General features: G+C 43.5%; 2 protein-coding genes across 3 annotated transcripts in view; both read left to right on the top strand.

The window, feature by feature from the left end:
• The first annotated feature begins 396 nt into the window (after nt 1-396).
• On the top strand, nt 397-9,043 carry si:ch211-113j14.1 (sterol 26-hydroxylase, mitochondrial). 2 transcript variants are annotated; one of them, XM_044187250.1, is made up of 9 exons: nt 397-664; nt 1,991-2,181; nt 2,466-2,665; nt 2,754-2,951; nt 3,063-3,226; nt 5,393-5,559; nt 7,045-7,126; nt 7,272-7,508; nt 7,984-9,043. In XM_044187250.1, the coding sequence occupies exons 1-9, from the start codon at nt 449-451 to the stop codon at nt 8,098-8,100; spliced, it is 1,572 nt and encodes a 523-aa protein (XP_044043185.1). In that variant the 5' UTR covers nt 397-448; the 3' UTR covers nt 8,101-9,043. The 2 variants fall into 2 exon arrangements, with proteins under 2 accessions (XP_044043185.1, XP_044043186.1); XM_044187251.1 differs by having other exon boundaries at nt 401-664; nt 7,272-7,578; nt 7,984-8,132.
• An 801-nt stretch (nt 9,044-9,844) lies between these two features.
• Nucleotides 9,845-17,191, top strand: part of tmem198b (transmembrane protein 198b) — a 30,126-nt gene continuing 22,779 nt past the window's right edge. Inside the window, exon 1 of the mRNA XM_044187254.1 lies at nt 9,845-11,088. The gene's annotated coding sequence lies outside the window, so the exon portion shown is untranslated. The remainder of the gene's footprint in view (nt 11,089-17,191) is intronic.

Below are 17,191 nucleotides of genomic sequence, written 5' to 3'. Positions count from 1 at the left end.
GCCTCAGCAAAATTATATCAAATTAACATCATATTCAGAGCGTGAGTCTTCACGCCCCCTAGTGGCCACAGTGAGCAATTACAACCGCGCAATAACTAATAATATTTAATCCTCACATTACATCACATTAAATGGGCTTATAAAGAAAAGTCCATTTAACTTAGTCACATTTGTGGGGAAAAAAAAGTTTGCATTCTGTTTTATTAGGCTTGCAAAAGTTTTTTATACTTATTTTGATATGATTCTGTGTCTGTAAATTAAGCACAATGTTGGCTTTATTCATTCAAATACACTGTAGGACTATTAAAAGACAGCTCTCAGACAGTTCCTGCAGTTCCCAAAAACTCCCCGCAGGGGGATGCACCCAATAAATGTTTGCAGTAAAAGACACACACACACACACACACACACACCTCCGAGAACAAGCGGCTCTATCATACTTAGACACATGGGCTCCCCGGCGGCTGCAGCCCGGCCTCTCCGGCTCTCCGCGCTCTGCGCCCGGACACGGCCGGCGGCCCGAGCTGGAAGAAGCCTCAACGTCCAGGCGACGACTGAGGCGCGGAAGCTGAAGAGTATCGATGACCTGCCGGGGCCCAGTTTATCCACCACCCTGTACTGGCTATTTGTCAAAGGATATGCGGACAAGAGCCACTTACTGCAGGTACAGTGCAAACCCCGTGCTTTTACTGTTCATTTGTCACTTATTTTGCAGTTACTCCACTGGGAAGCACAAGAGTCAACTCATTTCTGACCTACTTCACTTGCCAGTAAGAACAAAAGCAACCTTTGATGGCTCCAAACAGCCTAAAACGCCCGACCCAGTTTTGGAGTTTGTTGTTTTTATTACAGAGATTAGATTGGAGGATTATTATATTAAACTCGTGTTATTTTTAGCAGTAGTAGTAGCCAATTAGGTTATAGCCATTTTAATTTATGTTGTGGGTAATAACTAAGACAGTTAGAGGTTTCATTCTTCTTTTGTCAGGTGCTACTAACTTGTTGCTGCTGTGTGGCATTTAGTACACACAGTACTGGGAGAAGTTTTCAGATTATTTATACAAGTGAAAGTATGAATTTCACAGTGTTAAAATACTTCTTTGCAAGTAAAAGTCATGCATTCAAAATGTTGCTTAAGTTAAAGAATATGTTTTAGCTGCAAAATATACACAATCATTCAAAGTGAAGGCACTCGTTATTATGCAGAACTGCAGTGTGTATAATATAACATTATATTATATATATTGTTATATATAATATATATATTGTTGAAGAAAGTCCAGTTCTGAAGTTTGCTGCAGTGGTGTGAGTGTAACTTACAGACACAGAGCGGATCTGAGCCTGCGAGCTGAGCCCAAGCCAATAAAAATAAAGCATTTTTATACAGTAAACCAAAGCAGTGATTAGGCAAGGCCCCCCTTCCTGCCTTGGAAGGGGGGCCTTGCCTAATCACTGCACATTTGCATTCAGACCTGCATGGGGCAGGAGACAGGGAGGACACACAGTTGGCATCTGGCAAGATTTAGGGCCCAAACCAGTAGGGGCCCGCGAGCTAGACGTCACTCGATTAGCATGTCTGCACTGCCCAAATGTGTATCTCTTCGTCAATCCACACTGCAAAATTTTTTAATACAGGTTATAAAAAAAATCTGGATTTTCCTTTATTGGAGTTGCACTGGAGTGCATGACTTTAGTGGTTGTTGTAGTGATAAATGATTTGCAGGACTTGAGACAGGTGATCAGGAGACCAATAACAGCCTGGATTCGAATAACCAAGCAAGACAAATTCAAAATTAAATCAATTGTATGTGCATTTCTTCATCACTATGTAAGCAGTATTAAATGTTGTAGCTGTTTTATGTGAAGCCGATTTGACTACTTTATACTGTTGGGTAGTTTAATCTACATAATCACTTCAAAATGGTCCAAAAATGCAACACTTGCATAAATGAACTTTTTTTTAAACTCCAATTTACACATTATTTTCTAGGGTGTACAGAAGAGTCTTTACGGGCCCATCTGGCGCTCCAGGTTTGGCCCGTTTGACATTGTCAATGTGGCGACTCCAGAGCTCATAGCTCAGGTTATCCAACAGGAGGGCCGCTACCCGGTCCGCGCCGAGCTGCCTCACTGGAAGGAGTACCGGGACCTGAGAGGACAGGCCTACGGTCTGCATGTGGAGTGAGTGGAGACACACGATGTTGTAGTATTAACATGGATCTTCCTTTAGCCAACATTTTTACAAACAAGTTGGGTTTAAGCCTCTGTAGCAAGTTTCTTCCTTGCTGAAGTGTTCATAAGCAAATAGCCTTAAAAGGCCCCTGAAAGAATCCCTTCAAACTAAGACAGTTAAAGGTCTGAAATCTGGTTTCATGAACCCTTGGTGAAGGAGTTCCTCAGGGCTCCCTCACGGTGCCCCTCGTGTTTGTAATCTGAAGAACTTCTACTGCTCTTTTTCTTTCTAGCACAGGACCAAAGTGGTACAAAATCCGCAGCGCCCTGAACCCCAAGATGCTGAAACTGCGGGAAGTGTCGGCCTACGCCCCCGTCATCCACCAGGTGGTCAGAGATCTGCTGTGGCGCATCGAGCTCGTCCGAAGTCGCAGTCAGGACCAGGCCACTGTTTCAGATATGGCTGCTGAGCTCTACAAGTTTGGCTTTGAAGGTGGGAATTATTTCAGTAGTACCAGAGGTTGAGGTCAGGGGGGCAGTTTGATTCTTCTAAACCTTTTCCCAAATGTGACCTCCTGCAGGTATCTCCTCCATCTTGTTTGAGACCAGGTTGGGCTGTTTGCAGGAGGAGATTCCCCAAGACACACTGCGCTTCATCGCCGCCGTAAATGACATGTTGACGCTGTCCGAGACTGTGGTCCTCTTCCCACGCTGGAGCCGCGGTGTCCTCCCTTTCTGGAAACGCTTCGTTGAGGCCTGGGACAACCTCTATGACGTAGGTATGCAGCAAAAGAAACAACAAAAGTGAAAATTCATGCACTTTGAGGTTCCAATTTTGGATTCACTTACAAGTTAGTCACTTGTTTGGTTTTTGTGTTTTTGTACGGCAGCCCAGACCCTCATCAACAGGAGAATTGCTGAAATTGAAGCTCAGGTATGCAGCGGCAAGCCGGCGGAGGGCATGTACCTGACCTACCTGCTGTCCTCTGACAAGCTGACCAGAGCCGAGGTCTACATCAGCATCACTGAGCTGCTGCTGGGAGGAGTCGACACGGTGAGAAGGGGGACCAGTTCATACTGGAGGTCTGGTTTCCTCTTTCTGGTTTCTGTGCACAGTCAACACAACCTTTTATAGGAAACAACAAGCCTTCAGTCGTCTGCTCAGAGTTCATGTTTAATCAGTCTTTTTACAATGTATCAGTTTAGTGTCACGATTTGTAATTCGGAGGCGTCTTTGTTATCCCAGAAAGCACCTTAAGTGACATTAAACCCAAAACCTGTTGAGTGTCAAACACTCTTGAAAGGTGGCTGTAAATAGTTTGCACAGCGGCTTTGATCAGCTTGAATCATGTTGGTTAAAATAAATTCTCATGGTGACTGAGGAAAAAAATATCAAAACGTCCATCGAAACTTCTCAAACCACTTCTGCAGCATAATCCGCTTCTCTTCTGCCCACCGATGTGTTCAGTATGTTTTATATTTTTGCCAACTTTGCTAAATCCGCTGCTTTGACAAATGGGAGAGCTGGAGGCTGGAGGCTAGCGCTATTGCGAAAAAAAAGGAAATGATTTATCCATATTTTGTGTGGCCAGTTCACATTTGGTGTTTTTCAGTAAAATCTTGTGTAACATTTCAAGACAAATTATATTTTTCCAGCTTTGTTCAACACGTAGGAATTTCCTGTTTTTCTAAGAAAGTCAAAGTTGAGACCTTACACGCAGAGTGAGAGGTGTGGACTTTATGGTCTTGACTTTCCATTTCGCCGAACCTTGAGATTTACCTGTGACTTACAAAACCTCGACCCACATCTGCACAAAACACACAATAATGTAATGATTTCTCTGTGTTGACAGTCTGGATTTCTATACCAGCATCCAAGTGGGCACTGTGTCATAGTAAAAAAAACAGCGTACATGCTCAGGCAGCTTTCAAAAATTGCTGAAGATGAGAATCTCTCACGCGCGACTGTTGTGCGAGTAAACGTGTTGAGAGTTGTAACAGCCGAGAAAAGGGTTTCCTCTCGGGGATCAATGAAGTATTTCTGATTCTGAAAACTAGACTGAACTGCCTGAAGGCCGCTGCTGCTCACACATCACTTTGGCCCAAGGGAATCAAAACCTGCACCAACCCAAACAACAACCAGTACAGGGATGTTTACAGCTGGTTTTATTGTTGCAGAGTAGCGGCAGAGCTCGTCTGGCTGCATTCTCGGGTGAGGTTGAAGCTCGTTGGTTTTACCTGCGACCTGGAGGTTTGTGAAGTCAGGGCTGTAACGTGAGCCGAGGCTGGAGTCAACATGGTGTTATTTGAAATCACATACTATGCCAAAAGCATGGAGAAACACAAACGTTCCCTTTTCTCTGATGATTGCCAATACAAAGAAACGAGCTGTTCAGCTGTTTGCTGAAATACTTAGCCTGGACTTGTCTTCAGAAACAGAAACAGTTTCATTTTTGGATTCTTCATGTGGTTGAGTGAAGCTGATGATTATACATTTGTTTGCAAAGTATCTTGGTGGATGGATTAATCTTCTCTAAAAGGTCAGCGAGTCAGATTTGGACATTTTTGTCCAGTTCTGTTATGCTGCATTGAAGTCCAAGTGAGAAATTCCACTTTTTAAACCCCTGAAACTGAAGCGGTCCTGCCTTTTCATAGCGCAGTGACTCTTTGTACAGGAAGGCCCAGCATCGCCTCTTTCTGCTGAGGAGACCTTCATCCCGCGGCTGTTTACAAATCACTCATTGAGTCAGCTCTCACTTTCAACATCACATCCTCTTTCAAAACCTTCCCAGATCCTCAACCATGCAAGTAAAAGTCAGTCAGTTAGACGAACACTAACCCTCCTCCCACAGGACCCTTCACTCCCTCTTCATAACTCATTCCTTCATTTCGGCCGCCATTATCAAAAACTCTGCGGCCAGCACCAGTATATTCATTCATGTATGCCATTAACGCACTTACACGTCCTGCACAGCCATACTGTTCTTAACTCAACAACTATTTGATGGATTGCCATGAAATGTGGTTTACACATTCATGTCCCCCTCGGGATGAACTGTAATAACTTTGGTGATCCTCTTACTTTTAATCTAGCGCCATCATCAGGTCAAAGCTTTTAATTTGCCCACTACACATTTCCATTCCCTTGTGATGGACAATAAAGTTTTTCTGATTTCTCCTTCCATTCCCTCCTGCTCTCTCTTCCCCTGCCTGATGTCAGACCTCCAACACCCTGTCGTGGGCGTTGTACCATTTAGCGAGGGACCGGCCGGCTCAGGACCGGCTGTACAGCGAGGTGAACTCGGTGTGTCCGGACAGACGGGAGCCGACCACAGACAACCTGAGCGGGATGCCCTACCTGAAGGCCGTCATAAAGGAGACGTTACGGTGAGCTGAGTGGTTCCCAACCTATTATTAAAACAATGTCTAGCCCCCCCCACGACTGGTTGAGTCCATCAGTTTTGTTTTGTTCAACAAGTATTTTAAAAAAGGCCTGGAACACGTAAATTTATCCGGTAACTGAATTGCAAAAACAAACACAACAATGTGTAGTTTTGTCTGCTTTTCCTATTTTGATAAAAAAATCTTGAATCCCCTCAGAGTTAACACGCAACCCTTTGTGGGGGGGTCACTGTCCCCAGGATGGTAACCACCGTCTGAAAGGACAAGGCTGGCATTATTTTATCTTTTTACTATTTTTTACTACTCATATTAATTTTGTTTAATTTGAAATTTTAATATTTTCGTTGAATTTAGATTTTACTGTTATTTGATTTAATCTTTACTCATTTGTTTAATTTGTCTATCATGACATATTTCTTGGTTAAATAAAGCCAAATAACTACATAATATATACCTCTGGATTTAATGAAGTTTTCTTTATCTCATACAGTAAAACGGTATGTTGCATGAGACAATAATTACTGTATGGCTCACAATTGGACATGAGGAAATTTCATCTGTTTCCACATTAAGCCCGCTGAGCTGGAACTGTTGCTCATGCTGCTAGTCAGAGTATTGTTTGTTCAGCAGCGTTAGTCCCTGAATGGAGCAAGCCACATTAAATTACACCAAGCCAGGCTGCATGAACTTGTGGTAGTTTGTGTTAGACTTTAAACAGTAGTTGATGGTGTAACCGGTGTAGAAGGATTTTAAAGGCTTCCCACACTGCGACCATGACTGGTTATGGTCACATGAACTCACAACAACCTGTTCAGCTGCGTCGGTCTCATTTGGGCGTGTTGCCATTTTCTGCCCGGTCTTTGTCACTGTTTTTTCTGACTCTGGCACATGAAGTCTTAGGTGTTGCCCCTGGAACAAACTTTCACAATAATACGTTATGCAACAGTACATGCCCACATATTCCAGGTAACAAACGTCTCGATTCATCTTTTCAGTGAAAGAGTTTGCACATGCTGAGAAATCAATATCATACATAAGTGCATCTGATATCACTTTATATTACAGTATTAAGTGTCGCTACGTGGCCAAAGGTATGTGCTTACTTTTGAGCAAACAGTGTATGATTCGGTGTTATAGATAAACATTAATAAGCGCCCTCTCATTCTGCATCACGCGTACTTTTGGTGCTTCTGAACTTTCTGCTGATGATATGTTTGTACTTTAAGTAACATTTTCAGTGCAGAACTTGTCACTTGCCACTTTTACTAAAGGATCTGAATCCATTTCCACCGCTGCCCTGGCCTGTGTACCCAGTGGCGTGGCAAACCTGTTTTGTGTTTTTTTGGCATCAGTTATTATCTTTGTCATCTGGTACAAGTGACACGAAGCAAAGCATAAACTGAATAAACAACACGAGCACATTTGTCTCTGATTTGGATCTTGATGGTCGTCTTTGTCTTTCTCCACCAGCCTTTATCCCGTGGTACCTGGAAACGGACGCTTTATTTCAGAGAATGAGGTGGTTGTGGACAACTACTGGTTGCCGAAAAAGGTAGAAGAGAAGTGGATGTGATGCACTGCTGCCTTAACTTTAAGATTGTCGCTCACAAAAAAAAGAAATGTTTCAGTTCTTTTGGTCAGAAATGAGAAGAGATTGATGTGCTTTTTAGATAAACTTTATTATTCTTTCTTTTCAGACTCAGTTCCATCTGTGTCATTACGCAGTCTGTCACGACGAGGCAGAGTTTGTAGACCCAGAGCTCTTCGTCCCGGAGCGGTGGCTTCGCGCTGAGGCGCCCGGCAGCGGCTGTGGCAGGGCGGCGCCCGGCTTCTACCGGCACCACCCGTACAGCTTCATCCCCTTCGGTGTCGGGGTGCGAGCCTGTGTGGGGAAGAGGGTGGCGGAGATGGAGATGTACTTTGCTCTGTCCAGGGTGAGCGACGTAAAGACAGATCAACACCATCCTCAGAGGACACACAGGAACTTCCCGTCTCCACTTCCTGGTCAATCTGTGTTGTTATATTCGTTAAAACACTTTTACACTGTTATACCAAAGGTTTTTTTTTAGATGTCTGAGTATTTTTTTCAACCTTCCAAGCAGTTTGAGTTACTTTCATGACTTATCTCACAATGCTAAGAAATCCTTAAAAAACGAATGATTTGTTCCATTAAATTTCAAGTTTTTGCGATATCCTGCTAAAAACTACAAAAACCAGAACCTCCTTGATGAAGGTAATAAACCTAATTATTCAGATGTGGCAGAATATGTAGACTGAAACTGAGCGTTTAGGTGAACAATCATCAAATGTCTAACAGAATTAAGTTTCTTTAATAATGACTCATTTAAGGCTGATATTGACACAGTTATTGTTTGAGCAGCACAGTGATCCGTTTGTGTCATCTTGCAGATAATGCAGCACTATGAGGTCCGGCCTGAAGATGGGGCACCGATCGTGGAGCCTAAAACTCGAACCCTGCTCGTCCCTGCAAAGCCCATCAACCTGCGCTTCCTGCCCAGAACCTGATGAGGGCGCCGCACGGGGTTTCCTGACAAACAACACAGCCTACAGACTTTCTGTTGTATCCAGTGCAGCTCCAACAAAACGCCCTTTGAATAAATATTGGTGTGCAGGAGAAGAGTTGTGGCATGTTTGCTGCACTTTAACCAGAGTTACGAAGCGCTTTGTTCCACTCGCGCTGCGTTTGTTTCCTTTTTGTGACAATGCAGCTGACCAACCTGACACCAGTCGCTGTGCTGTTTTTAAAATCCATCTTTCATCTTTCCCCGAACTACATCATATTTTCCAGATCTCTTCAACAGAGGTGGGGAGTATGTGAACAACACGAATACTGGAGTTTCCCTTTAAGTATTTTCAGCACACAAATGTCTACTAAATGATACAATATGTGTATTGACTTACATTCATTCCCTGGAGACTTACCCTAACCTTCACCTAACCTTAAACCAAGTCTTCACCCTGAAATGTAATGATTTACGTTATGGGAACTTGCATTTTGTCCATATAAAGAAGGCGAGTCCCCACAATGTGACTGTGTAAAGAGATTTATGTCCCCACAACATTAGTAATACCCGCCCCCCACACACACACACACACACTCTTCCTCTTTTATTAAAGTGTTGCTCAGACTTTGCTTTCGATAACAAATATTTTCCTTTTTTACAGTGACAGTAGTAAAAAACTGGAGATAAGTGCAGCCACAGCTTCTAGTGTTGGTCAGTAAAAAGTCCTGTCAGGCCACAGTCTCATGTAATATTCCAACAGGATGTTATCTCTGATGCGCAATAGTTTATTGTAATACATCTTTACTCTAATGACCGTAATATTCTCACAAAATATCAGTTTAATATTCCTTTGTATGTAGTTTTGTCTTCTAAAATGTATTTTAATATGTAATGGAGCTGTCAATGTTTTTAAAGCTGTTGCACAAATAAAAATGTATATTTTCGATGTGTTTTTGTTTGGCTTCACCTCTCTCACCGGCACTGTGTTGCAGAGAAAAGAACAAGAAGAAAACAACAACGAAAAAACTTAAATAAAGTTAAATATTTGGTGTTTTTGAGTTTAAATGTGGAAATAAAAGAGTTGATTTGAAGGGTTTATTTGCAGTAAATGCGAGCGGTGTTGACCTGTATCTTGATGCCATTTGGTTAAAGATGTTCAATGACCATTTGTACAAAACGGATGTGAAAATAAAAGCTGACAGTAAAGCATTGTGGGTCCTGGGAAGCTAAAGCTGGGGCAACAGCTGCAAACTGAAGACTGTTTCTCTGCAGCCCCCTGCTGGACACATGGAAGTACACTCAGTGTTACTTTATTTAGTTCTTGGAGCTGCAGTGAATGAAATGTTCAGTGGCATAAGTGGGAAAGAGTTGCAAACAGTGATACAATTTAGCATAATAACAATGGGGAAAGTACTGGAATTCTGCATATTGTAATTAATATCAATTAATCAAACTTTAAACGGTTGCCTTATCTGAGAGAAACTTTAATCTTGAAGCAGATTTTAAAGTAAGAGATGAAGCTCTTGTCGTTTGGTTTGTTATTTAACTTTTGCGTTACAAGCCAATCACTGCACAAGCTTCAAATTCAAATGCATTTCAGTGGCAGTTTAAAAAAAATAAATTCTGCACATTCAGTTAATTTACAAATAATTTGAGGGGCAAGTTGTGAATTAAATTAGCCGACTCGAGTACAGTCAGCAGACAAACGGGCAGATTTGAGGAAATGATTCGTAACTCGAGGATCCAGTTTGTCAAAACGTGTCAGACGCTTTATTACTCAACTTTGACCTGGAACCAGATTTCAAAGCGAGACATTCAGCTCCTGAAGATCCGTCTGTTGGATTTATTAAACATAACGAATGCTACTGGCTGAGGGCCACATGGCCAGATTAATCTGTTGGGTGGCCATGGGACAAAAACAAACTGCGGGCCCCTGTTGGCCCCAGTCCCTCACGCTTTCTGTCCATCAGAGTGCATAGAACCGTGTTTGCTGTGAAACCATGAAGGTCTGCAATAAGTCTAACCACTGACACACCCTGAACCCGGGCCTTTCTGGGCACCTGGGGGTCTGGGGCCCAGTTGGAAATCCAGCCTCAAAGGACCAGCGTGGGGTCTTCTCCCCAGATGTTATTGCAGCTGTGTAAAGCAGTCATGTCTTCTTGGCTGCACGAGAGCCCTGAAATGCCAGATACCTGGAGACCGGATCACCTGGAAGACTGCAGGACAGCACACAGCAAAGTCCTAACAAGCCAAGGCCAGGTGCGTCCCAAATTTGTCATTTTTATTTTGAAGGTTAAATGATCCAACTTCCTGTGCTCTTCATGTTGAACAGCTTGACGCCGTGAGGAGCTCGTGCGGCTGCAAAAGATTTCAAGTGACTTTTATTTGCCATTTGCACATTTACAGAGCGCAGACATTAAATTAAAAAACTACTTCTGAGTCCATAAATGTCCATTAACAGACCCTCCAATATTATTAACCATCAGCTTGTTGATATTTTGGGATGGGTTTAACATCTCAGCCTCTAGGAGCCGCTGCGGAGTTTCCTGACTTTTATGTTTCTCAGTAAACGGGATGCAGGCTTTGACAAGTCCGGACTCGTCATTTTTTGCAGCGGAGGCCACCTTCCTCACCCGACGCACCGCGAGGCTCATCATCCTCCATCCGTCCATCCATCCAGACCAGAGCCTGGATGGTCCAGCACCTCATTTCCAATTTGCACACATAGTTCTGCTTTATATGAGGCATGTAACCCGGGTTATTGATCATTATTAGCCCGGTTTATGTGTGTTTTCCCCCCATGGAGGACTAGTCAGGTCGGGGATCCACCGCCCTGCAGGCTGCCGGGGAGAGACGGAGCTCCTCACCGACGGGAACGCACCCAGGTCGGGGAAGAAAACGTTAAAAATGGTCGGTGTTTCGGGCTCAGGAGGCTCCTTTTGCCGTGATGTGGACGCGGACGAGGCGCGTCACCGTGTCGGGGATGATGGTGAGTGGCCGATTAACGCGCGCGCGGTGCGTCTCCTTTTGTCTCAGACACACGCGCGCGCACACACCTGCTGTCAAACATGATGACATTTTGACGTAAACAACAGGAGAGGAGGCCAGGTTCCTGAAGGCAGCAGCGGGGTGTTGAATCTACAATATGGTGGCTGTAAGGGAGGTCGGTGGTGTCTGACCCGGATGGACGCATCAGGGCCGATCATCCACTCAGAGCCAATTGCTTCTCATTATAGCAGATGGATGGATGAATAGAGGATGTGTTTCTGGAGTTTGAGCTCTCCCAGTGGTCCCTGAAGGGGTCTCACGCAAACCGAGGACCAGTTTTAAACTCAGTTTAATCCCCTTTTGATTCAGTGTAGAGGAAGAATTAAAGTTTCTTTGTCAAACTCTGATCCAGCTTCTCAGATGTGAGGATTCGCGTCTTTCCTCAGTCAGACAGAACATTTAAAGAAATCTATTTGTTGACTTCTTATAGAGAGTTATCAACAGACCAACTGGTTCTGGGTTTAACTCTAGTTATAGATGACTTGAAAAGGCCCCGGATTAACTTGGAGCCTGAAGCTTTTAATGTGTTTCTATTTTTGGCTCACGGAAATGTGTGAGAAGCTTTGGAGGTTGATGACACCCAGGGGTCCTCCCTGCACGATGAGTTTGATTTCATCTTTGTTTTATTAATTTGAAGTGAGAACAGTGACAGGACGATGTAGGACTGTGTCTTTAGAGTAATCTCTCTGTCTCCGCGTGAGCACCATGACCCACGTTCACTTGTCATATTTATTTTTAATTACCTGGTTAGTAGATGATGTGATGTCGCGCGCAGATGTCCTCCGAAAGCTCCAGTGGAGTTTGCCATCAGAAAACGAGGCCACGTCTCTGGTGTGGCATTCACAACTTCAGAAATGGACATTTTCTGAAAGCTCAGACTTCACGAGTTGACTAGCTGGACGTTTACCCTTTTTTCTATTTAAGGGGGACTTGAGCGATTTAGCACAGTGCTTCAATAAAGTTCGGGGACCTGCTGGAGAGAGATTACAAGCAGCACAGGCCGAGATACCCAGACATTTAGTCCCTAGTGTGGGTCAAACCCCCCAAAACACTGGATCCTACATTTCCCATAATGCAGCTCAGTTGTGTCTTTTCATTTGAACCCTTACTGCCTTTTAAATACCCTTGTCTTTCAAACACCACACCCCCCAGGTTGTAACACAGGCTCTCTGTTAATAAAGTCTCCAGCCCAGTCGGATGCAACCCCGATGACATCACTGTGACGTCACCAGGGTTATTTTCTCAAACTTAACAAAGCTCCTGCAGAGCCACAGAAGACGTTTTACAACGGTTTTCAGAGGCTGAGTAGATGAGTAAATGCATTGCAGCTACAAGCAAGGATGAATTTTGATTAAAGTGTCTTACTTGTTGCACCTTCACCTATAATCCAGTGCAGGTTAACTGGATTCGTGCATCCTGGAGGTCAATGAAAGGCATTCTGGGAAATGTCGGATAACTGAAGCAGAGGCAGACAAGGCAGGTTGAAGGAAAGCGAAAGACAGTATTTCATCTCAAAAATAACTCGTGACGTGTTTTGAGCTTCACAGACTGAAGTTATGAAACAGCGAGAGGACCCTGCAGACCTCGAACGGGCTCTTTGTGTATTCACTGTGTGTCAGGCTGCCGTCTTATCAGCGCAGTCAGGCGGCACGGCTCGAGCTCTGCAGCCCGCCGGGGGAATGAAAATGCCAAAACACGTCGCTTCGGATCCACTAGTGGGTCAACATCTCCGGCATGGTGCTGCTCGCGTCCTCCCTCCCCCGTCTCCCCCTCCGGTCTGTCTGAGTATGATGTTTATTCTCCGCTGCTGCTGCGGCGTCACTGTGATCTGATAAACGTGCAGTCGCAGTCCGCTGTGCAGGCCCAGCTACAGTTTGTGCCTCTTGTTGAATCATCGTTTTTTACATTTGAGACTTGCATTGATGGTTACGTTCAGAATCACAGTGTTGCCTAAAATCTGTGTCAAGATAAATGATCAGCTTTACCCTCTTTGATAATGATAAACGTAACAATAATGACTTTTTTTTATCCATCAGTTCGTGTATTTCCTCCCTTGGCTGCTCGCTGATTGGTTACTTGATCTCATGGTAAGATGTCATTGGTCGTTGTAGCTGTTGCAATATAAGTACATTCAGGTTGGTGAAAGATTCATAATATTCGTCATTTGATGAATTTGGTTTGCACAAGAAAACGTGGTTCGATCGAGAGATAATTAACACTAAAATAGACAAAAATATTGAAGACGCTGGACTTGTTAGAGACATCCTTACACGATTGCTTTGTCTGTATTGCTGTGTTGTCCATGTTGTGCACTGATAACTTGTACCTGCATGTGGATGAATGACTTTGAACTTTAACCAAACAAAGATGGCAGCTAGATGTGATGTTTCTTGTCGCTCATCTTAGACACAACAGGAAGAATATGAATGCGTCTGAATAAAACAGAATAAAATGAATAGAAACAAATGAACCCGCTACGAGAAGTTTACATTTCTGAGCAGAGTTCCAACTATTTACTTTTTAAAGACTTCCAATTTATTTATTTTTTTTACATGCTTAAATACATCCTTTAAATAATTATCATCTTTAAATAAAATGACTTTTTTTAGCTTTGACTTTCAACCAGAACTACATGTGTGTCAGACGTTTTTTTAAACACCTTTTTAATGACACGTCACAAAGTTTCACCCGCTGTGGCATTACCTCAACATTTAAGTTGCGTTCATGCGCAGCGACCTACAGCGTCAGTGACGCATTCCCACGTTCCTCCACCTTCACATGAATGTGGGATGAAGTGTGACATCAGTAAAGAGCTTCAGCTGTTCGTGTAAACACACACAGGTTGAATTCTCGCGTTGCATTTTTTTTGCCGTGTCGTGTTTCCTACCAGCATCGGCAGCAGTCTGAGCAATCTGCAGGAAGCATGTCAGAGTTTGCCACGAGGCGTTCAGGGTACAGCAGTGATGATAGGTGCACCGACATGAGCTAATTAGTGTACAGTCTCAAACAGTGAGCTGAGACCTGCGGGCTGCTGCGGGCCAGATGTTTGTTCGGAGTATGAGAGCTTGTTGTTGGAGCTGACAGGTGCAGGGAGGCGGACCCGGCAGCCCCAGGAGACTCTCTGAAAACTGTTGCTGCTTCCTGCTAAACGCGCTTCCTTTTTTTTTGGATCCTGGACTAGTTTGTGCAGAAATCCTGCTCACGCTACAGAATCGGACACTGCTGAAGCGCTTCGGTTTGTCCCCTGTTTTTATCTGTTCAGGCGGAAAAGATTAGCAGATTCATTGATTAGACAGAAAATGGAACGATTAGATCATTTATCAAGCAAAACTGCAAAATTTGACTCCTGCTTTTCTCTGTTTTGGACTGTTGATCGGACTAACAAGACATTTGAAGACCTTATATTTTATGACTTGAAACGATCAGTTGGTTACATTAAAAAATTATTATATTGTCAAAATAATCATTTGTTACTGCCCTAACAGAGTCTTTAAACCTCATCAAATATCCTGAAACTGCATACAAAATACTGCAATACTTATTACATACTGCATTATGCAGTGTACCTCTGAATTGTGTGTTATTATTTATGTATTTGCTATGTTACTGATGAGTCTATTGATTACTTTTTCACAAGTGTTTAGTCTAAAATGTCAGTAAATAGCGAAGCGGTTCATGACATCTTCACATACCAACAGTCCGAAACCCAGAGATATTCAGTATAAATGACATAAAACAGAGAAACGCAGTAAATCCTCACACTGCAGAAGCTGGAAGCAGGGAATGTTTGGCATTCAATGACTTCAAAGATGAACTAAGCAACTAATCTACTGATCATTTCAGCCGAAAATCTGCCCCTCATGCGCTGTCTGTATCACCTCTGCCCCGTCCCTCCGCTGTCCCTCAGGCATCAGTACCTGTGAACGTCTCATCAGTATCAAAGCGTTTCATTCCCCTTCTGTTCTTGACTCCTCTTCATCTGCAGAGGAACAGTTTGACACACTGTTCTATTAAATCAACTAGTCGGATAGTAAAGAGAATTAGTCTTGTTACATTTTGCAGCGGCTCTTGTCGCTGGAGAGGGGCGACAGGATGCGGACTTTTATCTTCAGGTACAAATTAAAAGCAGCTTCCTGTTATAATGTTTAAGTCACCTCTGTGACCTCAGCAGGCTGCGAGCGCAGAGGGCGGCGCTGCGTTATTCTCTGTGGCTGAAGCATTGAAGCTGGAAATAATTGGGTTGATTGCAGCTCCTCACGTTGGAAACCCTCCCGAGTGGCATCGACCCTCCCGTCGTGCGATCACACATGGCGCACAGTTATCGGAGGTGGCACGTAAGGGCGAGCAGAGAGAATCATGCGTACCTCTGTGCTGCACGTGTCAAAGTGCAATTAAGTGTTATTGCAGACATTTATCCGTTTGGTTTTCTAGTCAACCAGAAATCAGGAAAAATGTTAGTTGTTTCTGGCAAAATGTGAATTTTTTAGTATTTTTTAATAGTTTTGAGGTTTCCTGTCTTCACTGTGTTGTGTACATTTTCTCGCTGCTTCTCTGGGTTTGGTAGTTTCGGTTTCCTCTTGGTGTGATACGACTCTGCTCAGCGCTCTCAAGTCCTTTCACAACTCAAACGGACGCGAGCCTGAACGTTGTCTTTCACACAAAAGCGGAGTTTGAATTGTCTCCCAAACTCCTTGGTTGAGTAATATAGTGAGAACATGCTGAAATTACAGACGGTAGGAAAACATGGTCGTGATATCACCCAGATATTTTTGAAGGAACAGTTGGAGTTTGTGTTTACGACTCGCTGCCATCTTTAGAGCCACATTTTGGGAGGAGGAGACACCTGTCAATCAGGCAAACACGCCGTAAGACTCACCTGTCACCTGTTAGTTCCTTCACTGGGAATTCTCTGTGAAAATCTCCACCCAGACAAACAAGGGAGAAATGAAATTAACTCTTTCAGGACTCTTAACCTCTTGTGAAGGAGTCTCATCTTTAAACTGAACTTTTATTTTTCCCTATTTTGATTTCCCCCAATCTTTTACGTTAAACAAATCATCTCATTTCTTAGCAAGGCTGCCATTTTGGAGCGTTACAGAAATTAGGGCTGCAGCTAACGATTAATCGCTATCCTAGGGCACAAGGTGACGTCTTCGAATGTTTTGTTTTGTCCGGCCAACAGTCCAACGCCCAAAGATTCAATTTACTGTCATGTAAGATCCAAGAAAAGTAGCAAATTCTCACATTTGAGAGCGTTGAACCGTCAAACGTTTGACATTTTAGTTTAAAAAAGGATTTAAACGATTAATCGATTATCAAAATAGTTGCTGATTATTTTTCTTTCGATCGACTAATCGATGAATCGAGCTATCGATGCAGCTATAATTAAAATTGGCTTTTTATTTCACATTTAGCTTAGTAAGCTGCGCCAAATGCAACTTGTCACCATAAAGACTTTAGCCACGACCAGCCGCGGTCTGATTTACTGCGCCTGAAGCAACATGTGCCTTTATGAACTGAGAAGAGAGGATGACACTTTCAAGAGTTTTCTTTTCCTTATTTGTGGAGTTGAATGTGGCTGCTCTCGTTGACCAGGTATTTACTGTATATTCTACGTACATAGTTGAAATATTGTGTGTTCAGACAAACGTCCTGTCACGCTTTGTCCACCTAAATCACAGAACGAGGCTGCGACAGATGGAACCGACCGAGGCTTTAAAGTGGCCGAAATGAATCTGTAAGGTTGTGTGTGCTCATGGGAAGGGACGAACTGAAGTTAAATACACTACTCTACTCATTTGGAAACATTTGTGCTGCGGGACAGTGCAGTCAGTGTTTAAGAACTTGCGCTGCTCTCTCCCGAAGCTACGAATCACACAGAAATCACCTGATATCTCTGGGACGTCCTGTCTGTCACAGCAGCAGTCACGTTCGCAGGCGTCGTCTTTCTTACGCTCTTGAAACTTTGGTGCGAAACTTCACAGATTTCCTGACATCACACCTCAAAGAAAGAAAGAAATACTGAGGTAATATTTTTGTGGCTC

Source organism: Siniperca chuatsi, linkage group LG24 (genome assembly GCF_020085105.1).
Source record: "Siniperca chuatsi isolate FFG_IHB_CAS linkage group LG24, ASM2008510v1, whole genome shotgun sequence".
Lineage (NCBI taxonomy): Eukaryota > Metazoa > Chordata > Actinopteri > Centrarchiformes > Sinipercidae > Siniperca > Siniperca chuatsi.
Note: the sequence above shows the minus strand (reverse complement) of the source record. Positions and strands in the feature narration are given on the sequence as shown.

Bases quoted from the DNA above. Each gene is read 5' to 3' on its own strand.
- si:ch211-113j14.1 (XM_044187250.1), top strand. From the start codon at position 449: ATGGGCTCCCCGGCGGCTGCAGCCCGGCCTCTCCGGCTCTCCGCGCTC. The intron at 7,127-7,271 runs GTAGAAGAGAAG...CTTTCTTTTCAG, and splicing joins ACTACTGGTTGCCGAAAAAG to ACTCAGTTCCATCTGTGTCA. The intron at 7,509-7,983 runs GTGAGCGACGTA...GTCATCTTGCAG, and splicing joins TGTACTTTGCTCTGTCCAGG to ATAATGCAGCACTATGAGGT.